The sequence below is a fragment of the Macrobrachium rosenbergii genome, chromosome 12, assembly GCF_040412425.1.
Source record: "Macrobrachium rosenbergii isolate ZJJX-2024 chromosome 12, ASM4041242v1, whole genome shotgun sequence".
Lineage (NCBI taxonomy): Eukaryota > Metazoa > Arthropoda > Malacostraca > Decapoda > Palaemonidae > Macrobrachium > Macrobrachium rosenbergii.
In genome coordinates this window covers 95,956,558-95,982,140 of record NC_089752.1, presented here as the reverse complement: position 1 = coordinate 95,982,140, position 25,583 = coordinate 95,956,558, and the positions used below count along the sequence as shown (strand labels likewise).

Genomic DNA, 25,583 nt, shown 5'->3' with positions numbered 1-25,583 from the left:
GAGAGAGAGAGAATAACGACCGGTACGACCTGAGATGCTCGACGATGGTAGACCTGCGGGTGTGGTCGAGCCCGAGATTGCAAGCTCTGCAGAGGAGGCGCCCGTCCCTCTCTGCGAGGACACAGCCGAACTCCCAGATGCGATCCTCGGGCGTGATGTTCTTGGCCGTGTGTGACGGCGACCTTGGGCGGGAGGAGGTCTTCATCGCCCGGGTTTTCATACAGCCTCTAATGAACCCTCCAATTCACGACTGGATCTCAGTTCAATGCCAGTGATTGTTTTTGTTTCCAAATGGGCGTCACAACTGCTTAAAGGACGTTATTTGAGTTGTCTTCACTTTTCTAACTGCAAGTCATCGATAATCACGACCCAAGTTTCCATTTGACGATAGATATTACCCCCACGCACCAGAATATCGATTTCACATTGATTTGAAAACCTGCAATCAAATGCTTACGTTTCAGACGAAAGGCGCCAGATACTAGTTAACCACAGCAATAAAGTTTCAGAATGATCACTCTTCACTATCAAGGTACAGTTGTCAGTTTCGGTTATCGGTTTCCTTAGATTCGCCAACGAAATTGTTCTAGTCTAATCGGACCTAATCGGTCATGGGGAGGGGGTAGGGGGAGTTACTGACAAATACCCACAGGGCAACACCGGGCATCTACCGAATGGTAACCTCATCTTTCAGGACACAGACTCTCTTAATACAATTCATTAACAGTAAAAAGCAAAGAAAAATCGATTCAAGGTTTAGGATGTTTAACGTTCTGGAATATATGTATTGACAGAACAAAAATCACAATTAATCACCAGAATTTGATGACTACTTAGGATGGGCGAAGAAAACCTGTTTTTACTAAACAACAATATTTACGAGAAGATATATTTATCTGTTTATACTTTCTACCGTAAACCTATACTCAAATCATCAAACCACATTCGTCCATCCTCACTGATCTTCACCTCGACTCAAATCACATTCTTACATAACAAAAAGGTCAGCCACATGCAACACCTTCTTCCAGCATATTCCGACATTCTTGTTGAACTGTTACACTCCAGTAGTAACCATCCTTCCAAAATATTTTACTATTTTTTTATTTTTACTTTTTCCGTAGACACGTGTAAACTAACGTACTGACGTACTGTATAAAACAAGAGAGAGAGAGAGAGAGAGAGAGAGAGAGAGAGAGAGAGAGAGAGAGAGAGAGAGAGAGAAATGCACAGGTTCAAGCATCAGTGATGTTCTCAAAACCGGTGTTTGTTGCTCGGAACGGCGAATTCACAGCTTTAAAGGCATGAGTAATAATTAGACTCGACCTCACTTTTCACAGGGTGAAGATTACGTGATCCGCAGTTGAGTAAAAATTCAGTGTGGTTTCGCATTGCAATAAACTTATTCTCAGATATAAAAACAGGAAAATATGCATTTACAATAAACATGTCATTTAAGTGTAATTAAATACAAAACAGTGATCACCTTGAGGCTTGGAAATTTTTTGTACAGGAAGGGTTTGCCGTGGTAATTTCAGTGCTAAATTTTGTTATTATTCATAAATGGAGAAGTAAAGTTTGCTTATCATTGACACAATAGTTATCAGTATAGCCTGACTATTTCCAGTTCTTGAGAACGTTAAAATAATGCAATGTTCAGTGTGACCTTGATTACAGTACCAGGCAACGTGTGCATGTGTGTGTGTGTGTGTGTGTGAGAGAGAGAGAGAGAGAGAGTAAATCACGACGCTACATCCAAGTAAAAAAAAAATCACACGCACGTGTAAAACTAGATTACATAAATCCAGATGCACCGCGAATGTACAACGTACTGCATTATTCTTGCTTTGCTCCTGTCAAAAGTCAGCTTCTCACACCTATGATAATGTACATCGGTATCAATCTAAATTAATTCGTGACGGATGAAACGAAAACATGAAATTAACAAGGGGTCTTTTTTACTGATGGCAAAATCAAGGTGACGAACGTCCCTAAACTTTTCAGCATGAAGACGCTCATGCTTGACTACGCAACGGCACAACGTATCCTCATGAGAAATCGTCAGAAGCCAGGACGTTGTCATACTGCAATTCCTAATGTTAAAAAGCCCGTTCGTTCGTAGTTCCATCCGCCCTGTCATATCATGTATGCACTTAATGTTTACACCAGCGTTTCTCACTTCTACCTCTGCCTGGCGGAGGGCAATCTTTTATAAACTGTGTTGACTCAAAAGAATGGCGAAATAGCTGCTTATAGTCTGACGCTGAAAAGGGAAAATTCGGCACCGAACGATGATGTTAGAGTAAGGACTGGCCGCTAAGTCTGGAGGGATTTGTGTGTGGTAGAAGTGGCTGGCAACCACACTGCGCCAACCTGCTAGGGCGCAGCGGCTTCACGCACCACCCGCGGCCCGCAGCCACCCGCGCTCATTTGCCGTCGTTTTGCTCCTATGAAACTGGCCGCCTCGTGGTTGTCTCCGCGGGCGCCGGCACTCCAGAGTAGCTCATGCGTAGGTCCAGATAGGACTGTGCCATGGATGTAATGCCATTAGTAAATCGAGCGAATACGACATTCTCCCTACAAATAAGATCAATAATAATGCCAGAAATTTAAGAGCGCTTGGTCAGGTCGGTTTCACAAGGAGGCAACTCTATTTCTTTTATTATAATAATAATCTTTCTCCGTAGCTTATCAGTGGAAAATTAATGGCTGAAATGTTCTTTAAGTTTTTAATCAGACAAGCCGACCTTGGCGTATCTAGGAGGTAAGTCAGCCTAAGTAATTAAAACCTCAGAACTTACAATAACGATGAAAATTGTAGTAAAATTTCATTGCGAACAAAATAATATAACGTGATATATAAAAAAGGGAAAGTGTTATGCCGTTATCCACTCGAGAAGACTAATCAATTGCTATTTTGGAAAAAACAAGACTTTAAAAAGTCCACATCTGACTATAAAAAAATTAAATGTACAAAATGCTTGGCAGGCAACTATTATTTATTAAATTTGAAAACCCAAGAATGTCATCAGTCCTCCAACTTCATTTTTCACACTCGTAATTCTTGTAAATATCCTTATTCACATCATGGCATTTATTTATATTTCTTTTCAATTCAGTTGTCCTTTTCTGATTTGTCAGCTGCGTTGGTCTAGAGCCAATCATCTGTTATGTGCTGCTCTTAAATAAGTTTCACCATGTCATGAAAATGTCACTTGTAGACTTCTTGATTGATTATTCACGAACTAGCTTTTTTTCTCTGCAGTTTTCACACCACGAAAGGTTTCTTAATCTGGTTAAATATTATCCAATAAAAGAAGCTTTTACCTTTCGATCTCCTCCCGCCATTTGCTACTAGCTGTCATTTTTTTAACTTAAGAGGAAAACGAAACAGTCAAATCTTGCCTCATAATTCTGCCCGGCAATCAGATTTTGACTCTCTAGATTTCCTGAGAGTTACATTCATGAGGGTTCTTACGTATTTGTCAAGCGAGAAAACTGAACTTTAGTGTTAAATGCCAAGATTGATCGAAAGCTTTTTTGGTTTATAATTAATAAACGTGGCTTTTACATATATAAAAAAAACATACTCGCACATAAGATAAAAGTTCTTTAAATAACACTTCTACTACGCCTACGTTAATGTCAAAGCTATATTTCAATATTCCAATCCACATTTTTTTCTACACGCCCACATTTTAAACTTAAACCATGAAGTTATTTTCTGTTTATTACATATTATCATCTACCCAAATCATAATTAAGCCATCTTCACTGGATGCCACCGACTCCAACCAGAGACTGACAACGTTCCACCTCACAGAATGTTGTTGCCTTTTAAACGGAATCAGGATACGCAGACACGGCCACGCAACCATTCACTTACGGAGAAGGAATGGCACGTAGTACGGGCACTATAATCCACGGTCACAACAACGACGGAGAAAACACGATTCCGTCCTTCGTGGTTTTGCGCAGGAATCAATACTGAAAGCCCTAACTGTTACTGCGGCCTGCACCACGCTGGCCTGCGGGCCGCAGGCCCCCGCACTAACCCGAGTGACAGGCTCATTGGCACAGCCCCTCTGACACTACACAAGTGCCACGAAGAGCACTGCTGGAACGGTACCTTAATACACTCATCAGTTTCATACGGTGACGTAGACAAGCAGTCTGCAAGTTGGAAAAACGTTGAAACATTAAACCATTTCCTCGTCCACGTTGATGTACCTTAGACAGAGGATGCACAATTTGTATTCCCGCGCAGTCAGAAAGTCATGGACTAACGCAAATCAGTCGAGAGAGAATATGGTGACAACTGTGAAGAACTAGTGAATAAAAAACGAACTATGTGATGGCAATCACATTGGCATTAACTATGTTAGTTATAACTATTATTCTACATCCCGCGAGACCTAGGCAACAAAATACATAACGCCATCATTTTCCTTAAAATTAACAAAAGCATTTGCAGATTATATATAATTTATATTAAAAGCACTTGTATCTACATTTATTCCCTTAGAAACTTTTCTATATCTCTAAAATTCTGAATTACTTATTTTTAGTTTATTCTAAGCAATCTGATCGCCTTGTATTCTGGAGCCAGGTTTCCTCATCCCGAGAGTGACTTTTCCCTTCATTTTCAACGCAAAATGCTCCGAGATTATTGCCTTCTCCCTATACCCGCCGCCTCTGCATGCACGAGCGTAAACACCTCCTAGACTTAAAGAAAAGACAACCTCTTCTTGAGTTTTGCGGATTTTCTGCTCGCATACCCTGGTTTCGCTAAATTACTTCTCTAACTGTGATTGGAAGCCTTTTCACAGTGACTCTGAATTCTGGTTCCAACTTGTTTACATTAATCGGCGCCATTGCTGTAGGTATATCCAATTTATCCTGTTCACGCTTGGTCATTTATAACGAGGTCATTCTAAAGTCAGAAAGAACTAAAAAAATTTTAAAAAAATCAGACACACCTGAGGAATCTCTATTTCAAAAGGGTAGGAAATAATAGGCGTACAGTGGTTTGTTTCTGACAGTGGGAAGAAAAATTGCTGGGAACGTCTAATGGTTTAGCCTGAAGAGAAACCTAAGTCGTGTTCTAAAAGAACACTGATTCAGAAAGACGCACCTAAATAAGCTCAATCATAATTATATATCGACCCAGACCCTAAAAGGCTTCTATTTGTATGGAGATAAAGGGCCAATGTTACTACAAATGAACCCTTTCCGTCATGTGCCAAACCTTCCTTGCTTTGCCCATTCTTGTATAGTCATTTCGTGCCTTGGTCAAATCCCTGCCATCAGCAAATTCGATTTCGTCTATGTGAGACGCATAAGGAACAGCTGTCAGAATTATCTGAATCGCCTACTATGCAGGCAGTAATTGAGAAAACTTGGTTTTAGGATTTCGAGAATAAATACTGAACCAGACAAAGATATTCTTCATTCAAAATGTAGCTCCAACAACCCGGAGAGAAACTGAAAAATGTTCTTGCCAGTGTTAAGGAATGGGTGATATTTAAGCAACTAAAACTAAACGGATTGTATGTGGTCGGGGGAAAAAATCAGAAGCCTTCGTGACATTCAGGTGATTATGAAGAATAATCTAGTACAAATTACTGATGAGGTACGGAACTTACGTAAGTTACACGACTGTAATGTCTGCAATCAAATCATTAAAGTTGTAGGGTTACTGGATGTCACCTTCGAAAAAAAAAAAAAAAATCTGGATGATTTTCTGTTAAGAAACTTGTGATTTACTGCATAAATAAATTAGTGTGGATACAACTCAGGATGCTGTAAATATATTAAACAGAGCGGAAGAATGAATAAAGTGAAACACAATCTGTAAATATAATAGCTAATGAGGCAGGATTGATAAAGGGTGTTGAGCCTCGGTATAGGATCACCCCTGCACTGAGGTATACTAGCTGCCTATCACTATTAGGAGACATGCTGTTTTAAATGTGCTATGACTCATCAAATTGTCAATACTGGATGTCCAAAGTATTCAGGGGATTTGTTGTGCAAAATACAGCCAACGAATGGTGTTGACACAAAACTAGTTACAGAGCCAAGGTGCATTTCGGAAAGCGGTTTGAAAGCCTTCGTGTTTATAGCCCCAAGATTTTACAGCAAGCTCTCATTGATTTTAGGAGAACTGAAAATATCAAGTCTTCCAAGGAAAAGTGAAAGAGCTCCTTATTTTCTGAGAGAAGGGGAGTTGGGGATGGCCTGGACATGTCCTTCGCACAACCCCTGAGAGAATAGTACAGGACGAAAACTATGAAATCTGTTGAAGATAAAGGGCAGGAAAGACATGAGTGGCAGTATTTCAGAGGCTCTTTGCGTCACACAGTGGTCGAGGCGATGCTGAGGATGATAATGATGGTGAAGCACATTACAAAGAACGACGTAACATTGGACTCCACCTTGGAGTGTGTTGGCTAAACAAAACTCCAAAAATGTCACCTGTTAGGAGTGTTGTTAGGATAATTCAAGAAATGCTAGCAAATTGCAAAGCAGACAGACAGAAACTCCTGCTGATATATGATTTAAGGTGGAAGTGTGCGTTTGGTGAAGAAAGTAACAATTACTGGTATGAATTCCCGCGTGTTCATTATGCGATTCATCAAAACATGAAGTTTGAACTAGCCTAAGCTGCAAATAGGGTTAGGCTATGCTCAAAAGTCGTACTATTCGTGAGTTATATTAATTTCTCTTTTCAAACACTTCATTCACAATAAGTCAGATTTACTTACTTGTGATAGTATTTGCTGAATCATCATATTCAAGTACCGTTCTTATTATCATACAGAAATTAAAAACAAAAATTTTTTTGGTCCCAACAGCAGGAAAAAATTTTGAAAAATAATGATAAGCCTTATTTAAATAAATTTCCATTCCCAAAAAATACTCCATTACGGCAGCCATTGTGAATAATCCTAATGAAGTAATGTTCCCGTGCCCAAAATAAAAAAAAAAAGTCTAAGCCAGCCTTTCATGTCACTCATCTACAAGTAGGTATAATCACTAGTATTACTAGTTGAGCCATATAATCAAATGCTTTGTGTTTTTTATGCACTCACCTGTGTGTTACCACACGCTGAACATGAAGGGGGAAATTAATCAGGTTCGGATCAACGTTTTCCAACCGCCTGGAAAACCCGAGCGGTCGAATCGATGGCCCCGAAAGTGCATCTCGGGATTAACATTCCGAGCTAGGCTCCTCTGGAGTCACAAGTGTGACGTCGCGTCGTCCCCTTGACACTAGCCCCAGCGGGCAGCGCCAACACAATTAGTCTGGGACAAGATGGGCCAAACCTGTTTGGTAGGACTGAGGACATTATACGAGAGCAATCATTCTCACCTTAATTATACTGGAGGCAAACCGGATAAAATGCCCAGATTCCCTACCCCCGCCCCAAAACGAGCCCACCCCTGGAAGCCAGAGGCCAGCTCAAAGCCATGGTTTCGGCCTTGAGTTATCAATATGAATAGTCAGACTAATGTTTCCTGAGTATGAACATTTTCAGCCGGTTGGCAATTCCGGCACAGCTCTCAATGTAGGCTGAATATAAAACCCAGTCTCATCTGTGATACCTCCCCTGTTTGCAAAGGATAAGCCACACCACTTGAAGTACGTATGATCAAGAGGAGGTGGTTCCGTAAGTGCTTAGGGGAAACATAACTCTGTCCTTAAAAAAAAAAAAGAGAGCTTCACGAGCACAGGAGAATTTAGAAAAGATATTATTATTATTATTATTATTATTATTATTATTATTATTATTATTATTATTAAAACAGTTTAACCAGACCACTGAGCTGACTATCAGCTCTCACAGGGCTGGCCCGAAGGATTTGGATGAAATGACAGGTCTAGGTTAGAAGCCTAGCTCTGGGACCAAATAGGTCATTCAATATGGTGATGAATGAATGAAAATGAAATTAAAAACTGCACAAAGGCATACACTCTCATACTGGAACACACTCATGCAATAAATACATTTATACTCATGTTTCCATATACCCACTAAAAAGGTATATTAAAATTCAAAATAAAGTAAAATTTTAAAATTTTGTTGTTTTAAAATTCATTAGACGCCTAACGGTTTTCGTATTTCTGTTATTTACTTTTATATTTTATCAATTAAATCACAGCTCCTCATGAACATTAAAATTGGTATTACTGAAAATGTAGATTCTGACAAAATTTCCTTCGTTGATCTATTTCCAAAATTTGATAATCGCTGCAGGTTATGTTTTGGACATTCACACAATACATGCTTGACTGTTATCAACACTTTGCAATGTGGGCATTCGGGAGGAGGGCCATATGGACTGTTCATTAAGTGTCCATGTGTCAAACGAGTATGGCCTATTCGAAGACGCGTCAGAATTACTTGTGTGTGTGTCTCTCTCTGATATGACGAACTCCATTTTCCAACACTGGATTTTATCTGATTTAATTTATTATTTTCAGGTTCTTCATTCCATATAATTTGCCATTTACTTACAATGGTTGTTTTTATATATCTTTAGCTGCTTTATCAGCCTCTTCATTTCCTTTAATCCCTACATGGGCAGGCATCCAACATATTTCAATATTTTTTCCATTGTTATACAATTTATGAGTCAAAACTTAATTTGTTGTACGATATTATTTTTCTGATTATAGCTTTGAATGGTTTCTATAGCGCTTCAGGAGTCGCTATAATTCACAAAATTATTAAATGAGGCTTCTTTAATTATTTTGATGGCTGATGCTATTGCAATACTCAGCTGTAAATGCCGAGGCATTATCTGGTAGAGAGAACTGATGCATTTTGTCTAATTTCATGACTTATGACAAAAGGGAAAGCGTGATGGGTAAGTTTTAAATATATATCTGATTATCTAAGTAGGTCAACAAGTGCAGTGATAAGGCCGGTTATGAAGGAGCAGATATGGGTGTCAGTAACTCGAAGAAAAAAAAATTACGATACAAAATGTTTTTTGTTGTTGTTGTAATCTGTAGAGAAAAGAGTGGAGATTTCAGAGTGGCTAAACAATATGAAAGACACTGTAGACACTTGAAATTGGACGCAAGCGAGAAATTCACGGTGGCTGTGGGATAATTGTTCGTAGGAACATTGGAATGAAGTGGATGACTTAAGCTGAGAACAGGGATTAAATGCGACACATTCCGAGAGATTTCACGATTGGCTGAATCGTAAGAAAACAAAAAAGAAAAATGACTTCAGGAGCTCAGAAGAGTGAGAGTAAACGAGACGTTCCAATTCAGCCAAAAGTTAAAATGAATTACAATATTGGTTCGAAAAGCGTCATGCAGTGTTCCCTGAATATGCATAGGAAACAAACCTACAGAGTTGGCAGAGGTCAAAAGATCATCAAAGTACTCCTTTTTTAATAGAAAAGTGTTCAAAAGAAAGGGTCTTGATACTTAAGAAACCAAACATTTATTTGCACAAAGACTAAAAGTTAATATAGAATCCGAAAAGCAAATTTGCCAAGACAGCCTCATCCTCGATCCAGAATTAGATAAGGATTGATGATACTGCGCTATCTTCCTTTCAGTGAAACCTCCTTGTTTAGGAAATAATTTTTTTTTTACCATTGTGTTCATACAAATACTACAGGGCACACGAGTAGGACTACAGTGTTCACATACAGTATTATATATATATATATATATATATATATATATACATATATATACACTATATATATATGTATAAACATATATGTATAAATATGTATATATATACGTATATATATATATAGTATATATATATATATATATATATATATATATATATATATATATATATATATATATACATACATAAATATATATATATGTGTGTGCTGCAATCAATCACAAACTCCAAATAAAACAAGAAAAATAGAGGGAAATTACAGTTGTTTTTTCTGACAAAGGATAACGTCGTGAAAATTCCGAATTGCATTTTCCCAACGCCAAAGCAAGGAACATCAAACTTGAAAATCCTGATCTTTACAGTCTAATCGTGACAGTATTTATTTACCTTATATATATAAAAGTCACTGTAACGCGACCTCGCATCTGCTGAAAAATGCAATTTTGATGACAGGTAATAAATTTGCCTTGAATATTTCTAGGAAGGGTTCGAGCGTAATGAACTCTACGGGTTTTTGTCATCAAAGTTCGACCGTATTCATACAGTACATCTTAGATGCCATCAAGAACTTAAAAATAAAAAAAAATCAAGTCCGTGAGTTTAGTCAATCAGACGAGCCTGACCAACTTCAAAATAACAGTATTTGCATATATTTAAATAAAAAAGAACCCTAAGGGATTATTCTAGTTCCATGCAGCCCCATGACAGAGCCTGTGGAACGCAGATATTGAATTGAATGAACTACTTTGCTGGACTTCTGTGCAACATCAAACGCGCCTTCACCAAGACGCAACAGCAAACTTTTAAAACCATTTTAGGTTTACTCGTCTAATCAGCAGCATATCCGATGAATGCATTTATGTTTTTACTTTTCAAGGCTGTCGAATGCCACAAATGAATTATATATGTGAAAACCAAATGTATTGAAGCAAATATGAGAACCGCTTTGGAGATAACGAAGATGCAAGGAGGACAACGAAAGCATGAATTAGGAATCATCAGGAGCTGACTGGGTGAGAAAAATAATCATCCCTTTCGTAAAATGATCAAGGTAACAAGGACATACAAAGTACGGTAAAAATGCTAGGGATACTAATATAGAGTGTATCCAATCATGGCGACTCGGCAGGAGACTGCCAGTGTGCATCAATCCTTATGATAAAAGCATTGTTTGTGCACCAGTATTCACAGGAATATCCAGTTTGGTGTGATAGCAGGCATCAGACAAGGGACCACCGTAACTGCAACAGCCAGTATTCATACGAGATGATGAGAGATGTCACGGGAAAAACACATCAAGTCCTAAGATTGAGGGATAAGTGAAGGAGTCGCGAATGACTCGCAACTGCAGACGATAGAGCTTATAGCGCTGATTGGCGCCGTAGAAGCTGGCGAGTTTTCGTTGAGGAGAGTCAAGGATGAATGTCAACAAAAGTAAGTTTTTAGGATAAACGAGATATGAAGAACTGGATGATAGTCCTGAGAGAGGACTTCTTTATGACTAGATTTCACGGGTGATGGTAAAACGAGACAAGGTGCGTACAATACCGGTATGTCTCAGCAGACCACGCAAGGAGAGAGGCGACCTGGTACTCACCATCATCCTGCTGTGCCTGGGGCGCCGAGGGATGACGGCGTCTCGCGAACACGCCGGAGGAAGACGATGACGGCTTGTCGTGGGGGGAGGCGCTCCCCTGCTGGTACTCTATGTCCATGGACGATGGACCACTCCCTTCCACCACGCCGCTCTCGGCGTTATCTTCTTCGGCTTCGCCTGCGCTGCCGTCTGCCCCTTCTCCGCTGGATACTTCTTCGCTCCCCGTACCTCCTTCGATGCGCTCCATCAGGTCGGGCACTGTCCGAAGTAGAGAAAATCATTCATTATTCCGTTAACCCAGTGAATGAAGCTATGCTTTCTGACAACGGCATTGACCAAAAAAAAAAAAAATAAAATAAAAAATAAATACATTTTTACTATCAATACCCAAGGACTTATTGCAAAGCACGAGAGGAAGAGACTATAAAAATAGCACTGACCACTTGAGTACTGAGAGCGAAAATGATATGTTTCAGTCAAACCATTTTCTGAAATTTTTTTTTAAAATCCGATAACATCTTCAGTAACAGATCTCTGATCTGATAATGAATGTAAGTCAGGCTAATCTCACTTTGGAATAACCCTTCACATTCACATTCACCAAATGTTACAGAAGATTGTTAATAAAATGATGCACGGAACAGGCAGGTAAATAAATTATACATAAAAAAATATAACAGTAAAGGCCTGATGCCTACAGTTGTGAGTATATCAGTACACCAACTAAATCTAGATACTGCGAAACTGTAGAGCCACAAACACCCAAATGTAGGGGGGCCATTTTTCGGAAGTACTCGATGCACTGAAATGCTGATTCTAAAGATAAATTTGACAATACAGTAACGTATCATAAATCTAAGGGGTTCCTAGAGAGAGAGAGAGAGAGAGAGAGAGAGAGAGAGAGAGAGAGAGAGGAATTCTGTCTGCCTGCGAAGTGGGCATGAGAGGCTCACCACCGATTCATAATCGACCACGACTCTTCTCGTCGCATGAGGACCTCACAGTTCAAACGAGGGATCTTTATATCCAAAGGTATGTCCAACGCTGTTATGACAAATAAAATATATTTTACGGCCTTTACTACTAAACTAGGCGAATAAATTAAATATATCATTACTGTAGCAAATATATAGTTGATGGAATGGAATGGAATATAGAATTTAGGTCAAAGGCCAAGCTCTGGGACCTATGAGGTCATTCAGCGCAGAAACTGAAATTGAGAGAAAAGAAGGTCTGAAAGGTGTAACAGGAAGAAAACCTCGTAGTTGCACTATGAAACAATTGTTAGGAGAGGGCGGAAAGTCAGATGGAAGAAAGAGATTATAAACGGAGGTAGAGTAAAAGGAATGAAAGGGGTTTAAGCTAAGGGCCGAAGGGACCCTGCAAAGAACCTTTAGGAATGCCATTACATTTGAAGTTAAGTATACCTTAGTTTAACCAGACCACTGAGCTGATTAACAGCTCTCCTAGGGCTGGCCCGAAGGATTAGACTTATTTTACGTGGCTAAGAACCAACTGGTTACTTAGCAACGGGACCTACAGCTTATTGTGGAATCCGAACCACATTATACCGAGAAATGAATTTCTATCACCAGAAATCAATTCCTCTAATTCTCCATTGGCCGGCCGAGACTCGAACCCGGGCCTAGCAGAGAACTCTACCGACTCTCCAACGAGGAACTCCATTACATTTGAGGCAGGTGCTCCTTTCGCAAGGAACACCTGTCCAGGATTACTCAGGTACTTGACGAAACAAGCAGAGGTCAGTGACATTAACGAGGCTTACCGAGATTCATTAGTTTCAATTTTAAAACTGCCTCGAACGTCTTGTGCAGAATGGGGTCGAGATTGTGCGGACCTCTCTAGACCTTGCGGATCTGGGCTTAAATCAGTTTAATTTTCATTTGTTAGTTGTACTAATACAGATTCTATAAGATTTATTTAAACAATAATCCTTAAATCTTGTTAGGATGCATCGGGACCAATCAATCCTGTGGTGCACTAGCTGACTGTAGGGCTATTTCTGATGTAAAATCTTTAAATAATCGTTTCGTATGGCTATTGGTAATCGTCTATCACCAGCTCTCCCAAATTTATATATGGAGTTTTTAATTTTATTCCCAAGATAATCCGAATATCTGCATCATGGTTTTGGTATGAAGATGATATTTTAGCTATTACACCTATGCACATGGATTTAAATCTCTTGGGGACACTGAGTGAATAAGTACCGTCTATCACATTCCAGCTTGGAATACAAAAAGATGGTTGCTTGCCCTTTTTAGACATTATTACCAGTTGTAATTTTTAGTGTAAACTCGTACATATTGTTTCACTGGAAATCATGTTGTCCGCAGACATTTCATACCGTAATTGGATAATAAACTACAGAGCATTAGAATAGGTGGGGACTTGTGTTATCCAACTCATACTTTGGGTCAGATATGTAAGGAATCAAATGTCAAGAGCAAATCAACATAAACATTCAGTTAGAACTGGTCAAAAGAATAATGCATTTTTTGCGCACCTAAAACCAAAAATCACATAAGATTGACTGGTCCCGCAGTGGTATAATAAAACGTTAAAATCCTGTTTACAGGATTCCTTTAATGCAGCTAACAAAGGAAAAATAATAATATTGTTAATCTAAGCTCAGGACTATACACTCTTGACCCCATTCTGCACAAGATGTTCGAAGGATTTCAAAGTGAAACGACGAATCTCAGATTTCCTTGGGTTTGGGATATGAAATTTAGACCAATGGCCAAGCGCTGAGACCTAAGAGATCATTCGGCGCTGAAAGAGAAATTGAGAGTAGGTAGGTTTGAAAGATGTAACAGGAGGACAACCTCGAGTTGCACTATGAAACAATTGTCAGAGAGGGTGAACAGTCAAATGGAAGAAAGGTATGAACGAGGGTACAGTAAAAGGAATGAGAGGTTGCAGCTGGGGGTCGGAGCCACGCTGCAAAAACTTTACGTAATGCCTATAGTACACCACGAGAGGTGCACTGACGGTAATACCCCCCTACGGGGAATTATCCTTGGTAGTATCCTTTGCTTCTCCTTTATTCAGTTCCCGAGTAGGTCTTAAGAAGCTGCTCCTTGCCTGAAGTGATGCTAAGACGGTTACATACCCTCTTTAATCTTCTTTGTGCGTACAACTGGGTGTTCTTTGTAATCTTTTGTTCCTCTAAATGCAGTTTGCTTGGATATTCCAAAGTATAAAGGCTTAGGTCTTGCATGCCATAGTTTCATTTATATTATAATATACTATATGTGTGTATATATATATATAGATGTATGTATATATATATATATATATATATATATATATATATATATATATATATATATATATATATATATATATATAATATATATAAATCATGAAGCTACAAATGTCGTTTAATATCAAATTCACGCTACTCGAGAGTATCTCCGATGGAGAATTATCACCGAAGGGGAATTTATATAAGTGATAAATGAACAGGTACCACTGGGACGCGAACCCTTGAAGTGGACCCATTCAACGACTCCAGTAGACGTTACCACCGGAATTTATATAAGTGATAAATGAACAGGTACCACTGGGATGCACCCTTGACATGGACCCATTCAACGACTCCAGTAGACGTTACCACCGCGCCATCAAGAGAGGCGCGGTGGTAACGTCTACTGGAGTCGTTGAATGGGTCCATGTCAAGGGTCGCCCCAGTGGTACCTATTCATTTATCACTTATATAAATCAACGGTGATAATTCTCCATCGGAGATACTCTAGGTAGCGTGAATTTGATATTAAACGACATTTGTAGCTTCATGATTGTATATAAATCACGGTGTGATAAAAATTTCATATATATATATATATATATATATATATATATATATATATATATATATATATATATATATATATATATATATTAGAAATAATCAACACAATCACGTGTGGGACAGAAATAAATTTCTGACTCATATCAGGATCGAACAGAAGCCAAACCAATCACAAAAGAAACTGGAACCTAAGTACCACTGTATCCAAGGCTTTACCTGGGCAGCCTAACTGTTTCGCATACCAGCGTGTTTTCCCCAACTTCCCGACTCAGCAGTGACCCAATTGACAGCATTTCATTCGAATTATCCCTTCAGAGTAAATATGATAGAAATAATCAACACACAATCACGTGTGGAACAGAAATAAATTTCTGACTCAGGATCGAACCTGGGTCTTTTAATTGAAAGGCAAGGATTGAGTATTTATGATTTCTATCATATTCACTCTGAAGGGATAATTCGAATGAAAGGCTGTCAATCGGGTTACTGCCGAGTCGGGAAGTTGGATGAAAACACACTGGTATGCAAGGCAGTTAGCCTGCCCAGGTAAAGCCTTAGGCAGACTGCCTTTCAAATGAAAGACTTGGGTTCGATCCTGATGTGAGACAGATATTATATATATATATATATATATATATATATATATATATATATATATATATATATATATATATATATATATATTACATATACATATACAAACATATACTATATATATTACACATACATAGGTGTATATAAAACTATTTGGCCTCCAGTAAAGATAAGCATAAGATACTGTATGCAGTAAAAATTTAATCAAATACTGCTCGTTAGGCTTAACAGGAAAAAACTGTCAAAGAATTCATGGAGTGCATTATTAAAAATAATATGCCTATTATACACAAGGCTTGAATATACTTCAGGCATTTTCAAAAGGACGAGCCAGGTGTTCATCAAAGCCCTCGATTTATTATTATTATTATAATTATTATTATTATTATTATATTATTCGGAAGATGAACCCTATTCATGTGGAGGAAGCTCACTGGAGCCATTGACTTGAAATTCAATCTTCCAAAGAATATGGTGTTTATTTGAAAGGAGGAACAGAAGGTAATATGTAATACGGAAAGAAGAGATCAGCTATTAAAAAAATAAACGAACAAATTAATAAATGAATGGATTTTATAACTATCATTCTGGTGAACCCTATTCATATGAAAGAAGGCCAAACGGGCCGTTGACTTGGAATTCAAGCTTCCAGAGAATATGGTGATAGGAAATACAGGAAGAAGAGTTGTTATCAAAAATAAAAATAAAAGAACACAATAAATAAATAAATATTATTACTATCATTATTCAGAAGATGAACCTTATTCATAAGAAACAAGCCCACTGGGACCTTTGGCTTGAAATTTAAACTTCCAAAGAATATAGTGTTCATTTGAAAAAAGTAATAGAAGGTAATAGGAAATACAGGAAGAGATCAGTCATTAAAAAAGAAAAATAAATAAACAAATTAATAAATAAATAGATATTATTACTATTATTATTCAAAAGATGAACCCTATTTATATGGAACAAAACCACAGGGGCCATTGACTTTAAATTCCAGCTTCCAAACAATCTGGTGTTCATCTGAAATAAGTAACAGAAAGTAATAAGCAATACAGAAAGATGAGATCACTTATTAAAAATGAAAAATAAATTAACAAATTGATAAATAAAGGTATTATTATTGTTATTATCCTTCAGAAGATGAACCCTAATCATATCCAGATTAGCCACCAGTACTGCTGAGATTATGTGTTGCATGTCAAGACGACTTGATAGGTGTTTTCTTCTACTCGTTATCTTGTTATTGAAAACCAGCAGTAGTCTGAATAACATTAATTCGTGGTTCCTTATGCTTGATTCTGCGCGGAGATTCCTTATTCACTGAGCACTAGGGTTTATTTATTTATTTATTTTTTTTTACAAATTTTCAGGTCGAGACTTTTTAATTATATATGTACACAATATATATATGCATAAATATACGAATATAATTATATATATATTTATATATATATAAATATATATAATTATATATATATTTATATACATAAATGTATGTTTATATATATATATATATATATATATATATATATATATATATATATATATATATATATATATATATATATAAATTTCGTAAGAACCACAATGCCTTCTTAACTTCCTGATTTCTTCACACTTTTTGGATGCGCTTGTCCTGCTACGGACATCAGAATTTCTTCATGTGTATCTTGAGGCTTTGTAGGGACAAGCGTATCCCAAAACTGCGAAGAAATCGAAAAGTTAAGGGGGTATTGTGGTTACAAACACAAACGTATCCGGTAAAAGTGACCAGTATATTCTCTCTCTCTCTCTCTCTCTCTCTCTCTCTATATATATATATATATATATATATATATATATATATATATATATATATATATATATACATATATATACATATATATACATCTATATATACTGTAATATATTATATATATATATATATATATATATATATATATATATATATATATATATATTATATATCATACATATCATATATATAATATATGTATAAATTGGTTTGGTTACTCTTCTTGGCAGGTGAGGATGTTACTAATTACACCAACCAACAGGCTATGGAACAATAAGCAATGGACGCATACATTTCTGGAAAGCACAAAGTATTGCCGTTACCTGTTAAGGTCTTTCTTCGCTCAAACTATCCTAACACTGTCATATAAAGGAACGGGAGAGCATTAAGCTTTTGCTGTGGCCAATCTGTGTCGACACTATAGTAGGCAATGGGGATAGTTTGTTTAGTTTAAAAGGAATAGAATGGAACATAGAATTTAGGTCGAAGGCCAAGTGCTGGGACCTATGAGGTCATTCAGCACTGAAAGGGGAATTCAGATAAGAAGCTTTGAAGGGTGTAACGGGGGAAAACACCCCAGTTGCACTATGAAACAATTGTTGGGAGAGAGAGGATAGGAAGACGGAAGAGAATATGAATGGATGTGCAGTAAAAGGAACGAGAGGGCGTGAGGCGCACTGACGGCACTAATCCCCTACGGAGAAAAGGTGCAGTGTTGATTATGACTGGATCGTAGGTTATGGGAGTAATTTGTTAAAATAAGGGTCGTGTGTTAGCCTGGTGCAATGTGTTTATTGGGTATAAAAGCAGTGATAAGCTTAATGTCATTTTGTAAATCTGTTGTGTGAAACGTATATAATGAATGCAATGTGGGTAATGGGCGAAATGAGTGCGTTGAGTAAACTTCATTTGGATGGATGTATGATATTTAGGGCAAAAGCCCAGGTACTGGGGCAAAGAAGGCTATTCAGCGCCGTAATGGAGAGAAAATAAATTATGTTAAAGTTATGAATTCATGAAGGAAATGATTAATAAATAAAATGAAGTGATGTGACCAATAAATAAGGGCATGAAGTTTAATGAATGATGTATATATACATAAATTTAATGTCATTAAAATTCTACGTGATGTAATAAATATATTAAATAAATTAAATATCGTTAAAAATTTTAACACAAAAAAAAAAAAAAAGAGATGATAGCAGAAATATCTGCTTCATCTCCCAAAATATCAGACAAGGATTTACCCTGAAAATATCATTCTCTTTGGTTAAAATATCTGGGGCAGACCACCAGAATGTGCTCCTTTGTTTTTCACATGGACAACGTGAGTGATGTGGATTTGTGATCTGGGTAACCAACATACGTTTCATGGGCACAATTAGTGAAAGTGGGATTAACCAGGATAACGAGAGTCACGCTCAGTGAATATAACACGGTCTATAAATGCATTTGTGAATTCAGGGAGCTGGAATCGAGTTCTTAAACTCACTGATATTTAGTGAAATAATAGATATAACATCCTTAAACTGAAGTCACTCAATGAAATGATAACTTTAAGCTAGCCAGCCTTAGGGGAGTGGTCCCACAGAACTAAATTTACTTGGTCAAAAAAATATGATTTACGCAAAAATGGGACAAAACCTGACCTTGTACTCCTTCATAAGACCCGATGTAATTTTCGAACAAGTTTTATTTTTAAAAACGTAAGGCAACGAAACGGAAACCTTATTCCAAATTCTTGCCCAGACCCGAACAGGAGGGTGAGGGGGCTTGGCCATGGAAAAGCAGCAACCCTTTCAGGTAACGAGCGCCTGAGATTGACAAACATACCGGTAATAATTTCCTCAGGTTGGGTGTCAATAACGGCGGGCGTAGGGCCAGTGAGTGAGGCCAAGAAGTGGGTGAAGGGCTGGTCCTGTGAGGGGGCCAGGGACTGGAGGGTGGGGGTGACGCTCGTGGGGGCCCGGCCGGTGGTGCCAACTCGCCTCCCTCCTTCCTCTCCCGCATACTTGACGTGGCGGAAGCGACGCCGGGTGAGGTTGTCCTGCGAGAGCAGAAATAGACTGAAGTATGAAAGGTAATCTATTTTTATATGGCCACTCAAATATACGAAAAGGTCTTACGGAATATGTGTAGTTTCGCAATGTTTGTTTATATTATGAACATTAATTATAAACTACAGTACATTTTGAAGAACAAAGAACGTATACACTACACACACACACACACATATATATATATATATATATATATATATATATATATATATATATATATATATATATATATGTATATGTATATATATATATATATATATATATATATATATATATATGAATATATATATATATATATATGTATGTATATATATATTATATATATATATATATATATATATATATATATATATATATATATATATATATATATATATATATATATATATAGGTAAAATTCACACTGAAAAGCTTTGAGATAAATTTGTTAAAAATAAAGCTTTCACGATCAACAGGTAGCAAAAATCACTTTAATATAGTTCTTATGCCAGTTTATATTACTGTGAATTTTTCCTGAGTGTGGGAACGAGAATTATATTTTCTGCTAACAACTTTTAGAAAGGGTAAAATTTTAACTCATTTCACGATGATGAGGAGGATAGTTTGAACTTCATCCACGAAGTCAAGTGAACCATAAACTCGTGATTTAAAAAATAATCAAAACTAACCATGTTTTATTTCAGGTTTAATAAAATATCGGCCTATTACCTGTTCAGCTCTAATTTTATGCTTTTGAAGGAGTATGCAGGCAAGAGTGGAGGGCGCAACGCCAAAGCGATCGGCCACTGTGCTCTTCCTCTGACCCGCCTCAACTGCCTCGATCATGGCCAATTTCTCGCCTGTTGTGTAAGACTTCCTTCTGCCTCTGTCGCGTGTGTGTTGGCGTGGGGGGGCCTGGAGGGTCGGGGTGAGGCTTCTCACAGCCACGGCAGTTGCTACGGCGGGGGCGGCAGCAGCACCAGCAGCAACAGAGGTTGCCCGGCCAACGACGGCAGCAGCTGCTGCCGTTGCTGCCGCAGGAGGAGAGACCCCAGTCGCCAGGCGCGGAGCCATACTCGCCGAGGTGGTATTGACGGTTGCGCAGGTTGTCTTTGTGGTGGCAGACGTCCCGGGCAAAATAACGTAGCGACCAGGTGGCAAACCAGCCGGGAAGAGAGGGATACCCGCGCTGCCGGCGGTCATACTCACAAGGAGAGGCATGTTCGTCCCCCTTACATTCCCGCTAAGTAAGCGAACCCCTCCTACCCCGCCAGTCAGAGAGGGCACCTTCGCTAGGGTAGCCATGGTTGTTTTTGGCTTCAACAGTTTCTCTTCCCTCGCGTTTTTCTTGGTCTCATCAGTCTTGGAAGTCTGAACTTCAGCTTTGGGTTCAGACTTTTTACCCGGGACTTGATGGCTATCGGCTTTCACTTCTCTTGTTTGTTTCTCGTCATCGCGTTTCTCTTCGTTTTCTTGCTGCGCTACGCTGTAAACTTGAGCTATTCTGAGAGTGGTCTGCCCAGCGGGGTCGTCTACATCACTGTCCTTTTCAGTGCCTAATACTTCGGCTTCTTGGGTCGTCTCGTCCATCTCTTCCACATCCACATTCATCTGTTCATCGTCCGGTGGCGAAGGATCGTCGTTATCAGTCTGATGCCGCAGCTGCTGAGCAACGTCCGTAGTATTAACAGGTGCAGCAGCTGTTTCCTCGTCGACATCTTTCTGCTCTAAAGCTTTGCTTGAATCTAGCGGGTCATTTTCTTCTTCTATCTTTATCTCGTCTGTCATGAGCTCGAATGCGGATACATCATCATCATCATCCATGTTATTTCTCTTGATTTTAACACTGGCACTGACCTTGACCTCACCGGTGACACTTTTGCCGCTACCTGACATAGTACTCGAGTGTGCTTTAGTTACAAGTGGTAAGATAAGTTATCTCTCACTACGATATCAATGTAGTAGTAATGTAAGCGTCCTCGTCGTTGCTAATCGATTGATGAGCACGTCGTGGTTGTTGTTGAGAAGATACGTACACCGAAAAACATCGCATCACAAATATGAAAAATAATAGTAACTCATTAATGGTTTTTTAGGAACTTATCAGCTATCAACAAAGGAAGGTACAAGGAGACTGGCTTTACTGTCGTCCGTTGTGTTATTCGCAGGTCCCCGTGCGCGATTCCGATTTGAAAGCCGCTTGCTGATTGGAGGACAGATCGAAGACTAGCGAATGTTACTCAGCGCTCCATTTCGTTATAGGCGCGACGAGCATGCGCAGTTGATGGTCCGCCATTCCCCATCAAAGCCACAGAAGCACAGTGCGCAAGTCTTGCTTCCTCTTTACTCTCCATTTACTTAGATTCAAGTGAGCGTCTCATTGGAATAGGTTTTAAGTTAATGACGCAAATTATAGATATCAGGTCAGAAAACAGAGTAGGAACAGCATGGGATACGATATTTGAAAAATCACTGCTTGCACGTGACTTATGCATCATGCCGTAGCATGAACGAAAAACCGGCAATCACTCGAACTCTAAAATCTTTCATTAACATCTGTCTTTAACACGACATTTCTATTTCTTCATTTTAATTCACACTGACACTCCCACTCACTATCCCCCCCATGTCATAATAAGTTCATTCATAGTGCGTAAAAGCTTAACGTTAGAAGGATTTGGGCCGCGAAGGGCGAATCGGTATGAGAAAGAACGAAACAAATGAGAAGTTTTAGAAAAGTCAGCGCCAGTGTGGCGAGCGCGGGAGTTGCTCAGGTGATGGTTGTACTACCGTCGACGGAGCGTATGTATATGCGCTGTCATTTCATTTAGAAGCTGAAGAGATTATCCCAATAACTGCAGACTGACATTATGTTGCCTTTTAATTGGTTAACGGGTATGGTATGTTAGCGGTCTCGACTGTTAAGAGTGGCGAGAAAAAAATCTCGTACATAATGAGATTAAAATTCCTTGTTGTTAACCGAGTCAACTGCCATACCAATTGAGTTAAAGACCCTATATAAAAACTCGCCAGTACAAGGAAATCAGTTTCCAATACCATTGAGCTCTTTTTTGATAAATCTCTTCTCGAACTTTGTAAACAATCACTTAATCCTTCATTTGAAAAACAGGGCTCGTGGTTTATTTTAAATCAATACGTAGCCCCGTCAGTCATAGTTCGATAACAGACAAGTGTGCAATACGAATTTACTTATGAAGTGTCCACTTGCAGTTTATGTAAGTGCCTTATTCAACATTTACACAAATGAAAATGCACTTGCAGACTTACAACTTATGATATATATATATATATATATATATATATATATATATATATACATATATATCATGTATATATATATCGTATATATATATATGTATATATATATGTATGTATAAATATATATATATATATATATATATATATATATATATATATATATATATATATATATATATATATATATATATATATCATAAGCTGTTAGTCTGCAAGTGCATTTTCATTTGTATAAATGTTGAATAAGGCACTTGCATAAACTGCAAGTGGACACCTCATAAGTAAATTCGTACTGCACATTTGTCTGCTTGTATATTTTACGAGCATTTTATTGATCATTTTGACGTGCACCAAATACAGCTTACATTCTTTGTTGAATTCTTTTGCGCCGAGGACTTCAGTCCACTCTCTCTCTCTCTCTCTCTCTCTCTCTCTCTCTCTCTCTCTCTATGTAATTATAGCACGTTCTCTGTATGTACCGTATTTTTGTTTTGTTGTGTTCCTTATCTCGCATACCAGTATGGGTTTAATTACGAGAAATGGTAAGTAAGTAGTCTGTTTGACTACGGAAAATAAGAAGAGAGTTGCTACAATAGTCAATTAAATTCTTACTAAGTTCATTTCACGGAAGACAAACAACTCGACGCCAAATGGGCTTACTGGTCAAAATGATCGCGTTTGCATCAGTGTTATTATACACTAATTGTCACCTGTATAGGCCTATTTACCTACTTAATTATCGAAGGTTAAATTCAAAAGTAAGTACTTATTTTATTAAAAAATTTTGAATGGTAGTGACGCAAAACGAATTTTAAATATCTACGAAATATGTAAATTACATACGCATCGGTTCGAATCATGCCGGGGACGAATCAGTTATTACCTTAGGGTGTAAATTATTCCTCAGGTAGAGTGAACCGGACGTGAAAGAGTATTTGTGGCTTAATAGTTGGGAATATAACAAAAGTCGTGAGAGCAAGCGACTACTAGTTTTCCAATCAGCTGTCATGGTGATGGGTTGATATCGACTGGAAGTACAGGACCTCAGTTCGACAGGGAAATGTACAGCAGAGTCGATAACAACTCTTGAACATCCAATTCAATGCTTTTAAATTTATGGTAGGGCTCCGAATCACCAAATGTTGACAACTTTGGAGTCATGACTTGGGCACCTCTTGTACCTCTCTTGAGTTCTACTGGTCTGGTTGTGCTCCCATATTGTCACTGTCTTCTCCTTTCTTTGAAGGTTTGTTTGCTCTTAAATCAAAATTTAAACAGCTTTTATTTTTGTAAGAAAACATGAGAGCATGTTTGAACCTCATTGGATATCTTAGGACGAATTCACGAGAGAATTCCTTCCATACTTCGACACCTTGGACTGACCGACCCGTTCTCAGCTTCATCGCAAGAATATTCACGCGTCATCTGCCAGAAGTCCTGGACTCGAGAAATGCACGGATTCCTGAAGCTTCGTTGTTTTCTTCAGGAACTGATATGCGGTGATCCTGAAATTCGGTTGGCTGTGGTCGGGGCTTCAATTGTGATTGCCGCTATCAAGACAAGTTACGTAACTTGAACTTTCCCTTCACACTTGGGAAGAAGGTATTTGCGGGCTGCTAGTACTTGTAAATGAGCCTTAGTTAACCTACAGTACATGACGACAGTGAGGATCATTTGTTTAGGCACAAAAGACGAAAAAAAGTTGAAATTACAAGAAAATAAAATGCAAATTCGAATAAAATTTAATAAAAACTTTTTTTTTAAATATTCTCATGACCTGTAAAATGTACTTATTAAAGAAAGGCACTTAAGACTAGAATTAATTTTCAAGGTGTGAGAATACATACATGAAAAACCAAGTACTCACACTCACGTTCGTTCCTTCAAATTAATTCGGCCAAATGCCAGCCCGGGATAATGCATGAAGTTGTTGCATTCTCATTATTTTAGTGACAGCAGCGCAGCTTTCAACGATACTCAAAGAAAAAATAAAAAAAACTCTTTGCATTCGTCTTAACTTTTGTTCTGAAAAATACAATGAAACGAAAGCAAATTGCCTGGTTTATCCTTAACCCATTAAATTTTTAGTCTAGCAAGATTCTGTCTTCGAGCAATGCACATTATCCTGGCAGGCTGCTTCACTATTTTGCAGCATCGTTGTCTTTGTAGCGCCATGTCGTCCGTACACAAAAGGGTGCAGAGGCTGAGCTTTTGTGCGGCGAGTCCCTTGACATTTTTCATCACTAGCACGACAGAATGACACTTTTATGTTGGTCATTCTCCTCATTTATTGGGGTAACACCTATATCCAAGTCACTGTGGGATTCCCATACGATGAACAGCTTCAGAGCCGCATACCATTACCAGCCATTTCTATAAGGAATTAGTATGGAAGTGCCACTTAGCAATTACATATTTAATGCAAATTCGCCCTCTTCACTTCCGTTTCATATCAAATCTTCAGATAGCATATTGGATTTGACAGCAGAGTTGGATTTAGGAAAAACACGAGTGGTCGGTTTGTCGCTCTTGGGCCAATGTCTGACAAAGGCTAAGTTGCATATAGGACCTTTTAGTTTTCTGTAAAAGAAAACTATTGAGATGGCTATTTGTCTGTCTGTCCGCGCTTTTTCTGTCCGCCCTTTTTCCGTCCGCCCTTAGATCTTAAAAACTACTGAGGCTAGAAGGCTGCAAATTGGTATGTTGATCATCTACCCTCTAATCATGAAACATACCAAACTTGCAGCCCTCTAGCCCCAGCAGTTTTTAT

At 38.2% G+C, this 25,583-nt stretch overlaps 1 protein-coding gene across 1 annotated transcript in view; it reads right to left on the bottom strand.

Annotated features, from left to right (window-relative positions):
- LOC136843761 (uncharacterized) overlaps window positions 1–21,861 on the bottom strand; it is a 37,344-nt gene extending 15,483 nt beyond the window's left edge. The window contains exons 1-3 of the mRNA XM_067112426.1: window positions 20,264–21,861; window positions 19,329–19,542; window positions 11,259–11,520 (exon numbers count right to left, since the gene is read on the bottom strand). Of these exons, the coding sequence (XP_066968527.1) occupies window positions 11,259–11,520; window positions 19,329–19,542; window positions 20,264–21,430 (1,643 nt within the window). The 5' untranslated portion in view covers window positions 21,431–21,861. The remainder of the gene's footprint in view (window positions 1–11,258; window positions 11,521–19,328; window positions 19,543–20,263) is intronic.
- Between the last annotated feature and the right edge of the window lie 3,722 nt (window positions 21,862–25,583).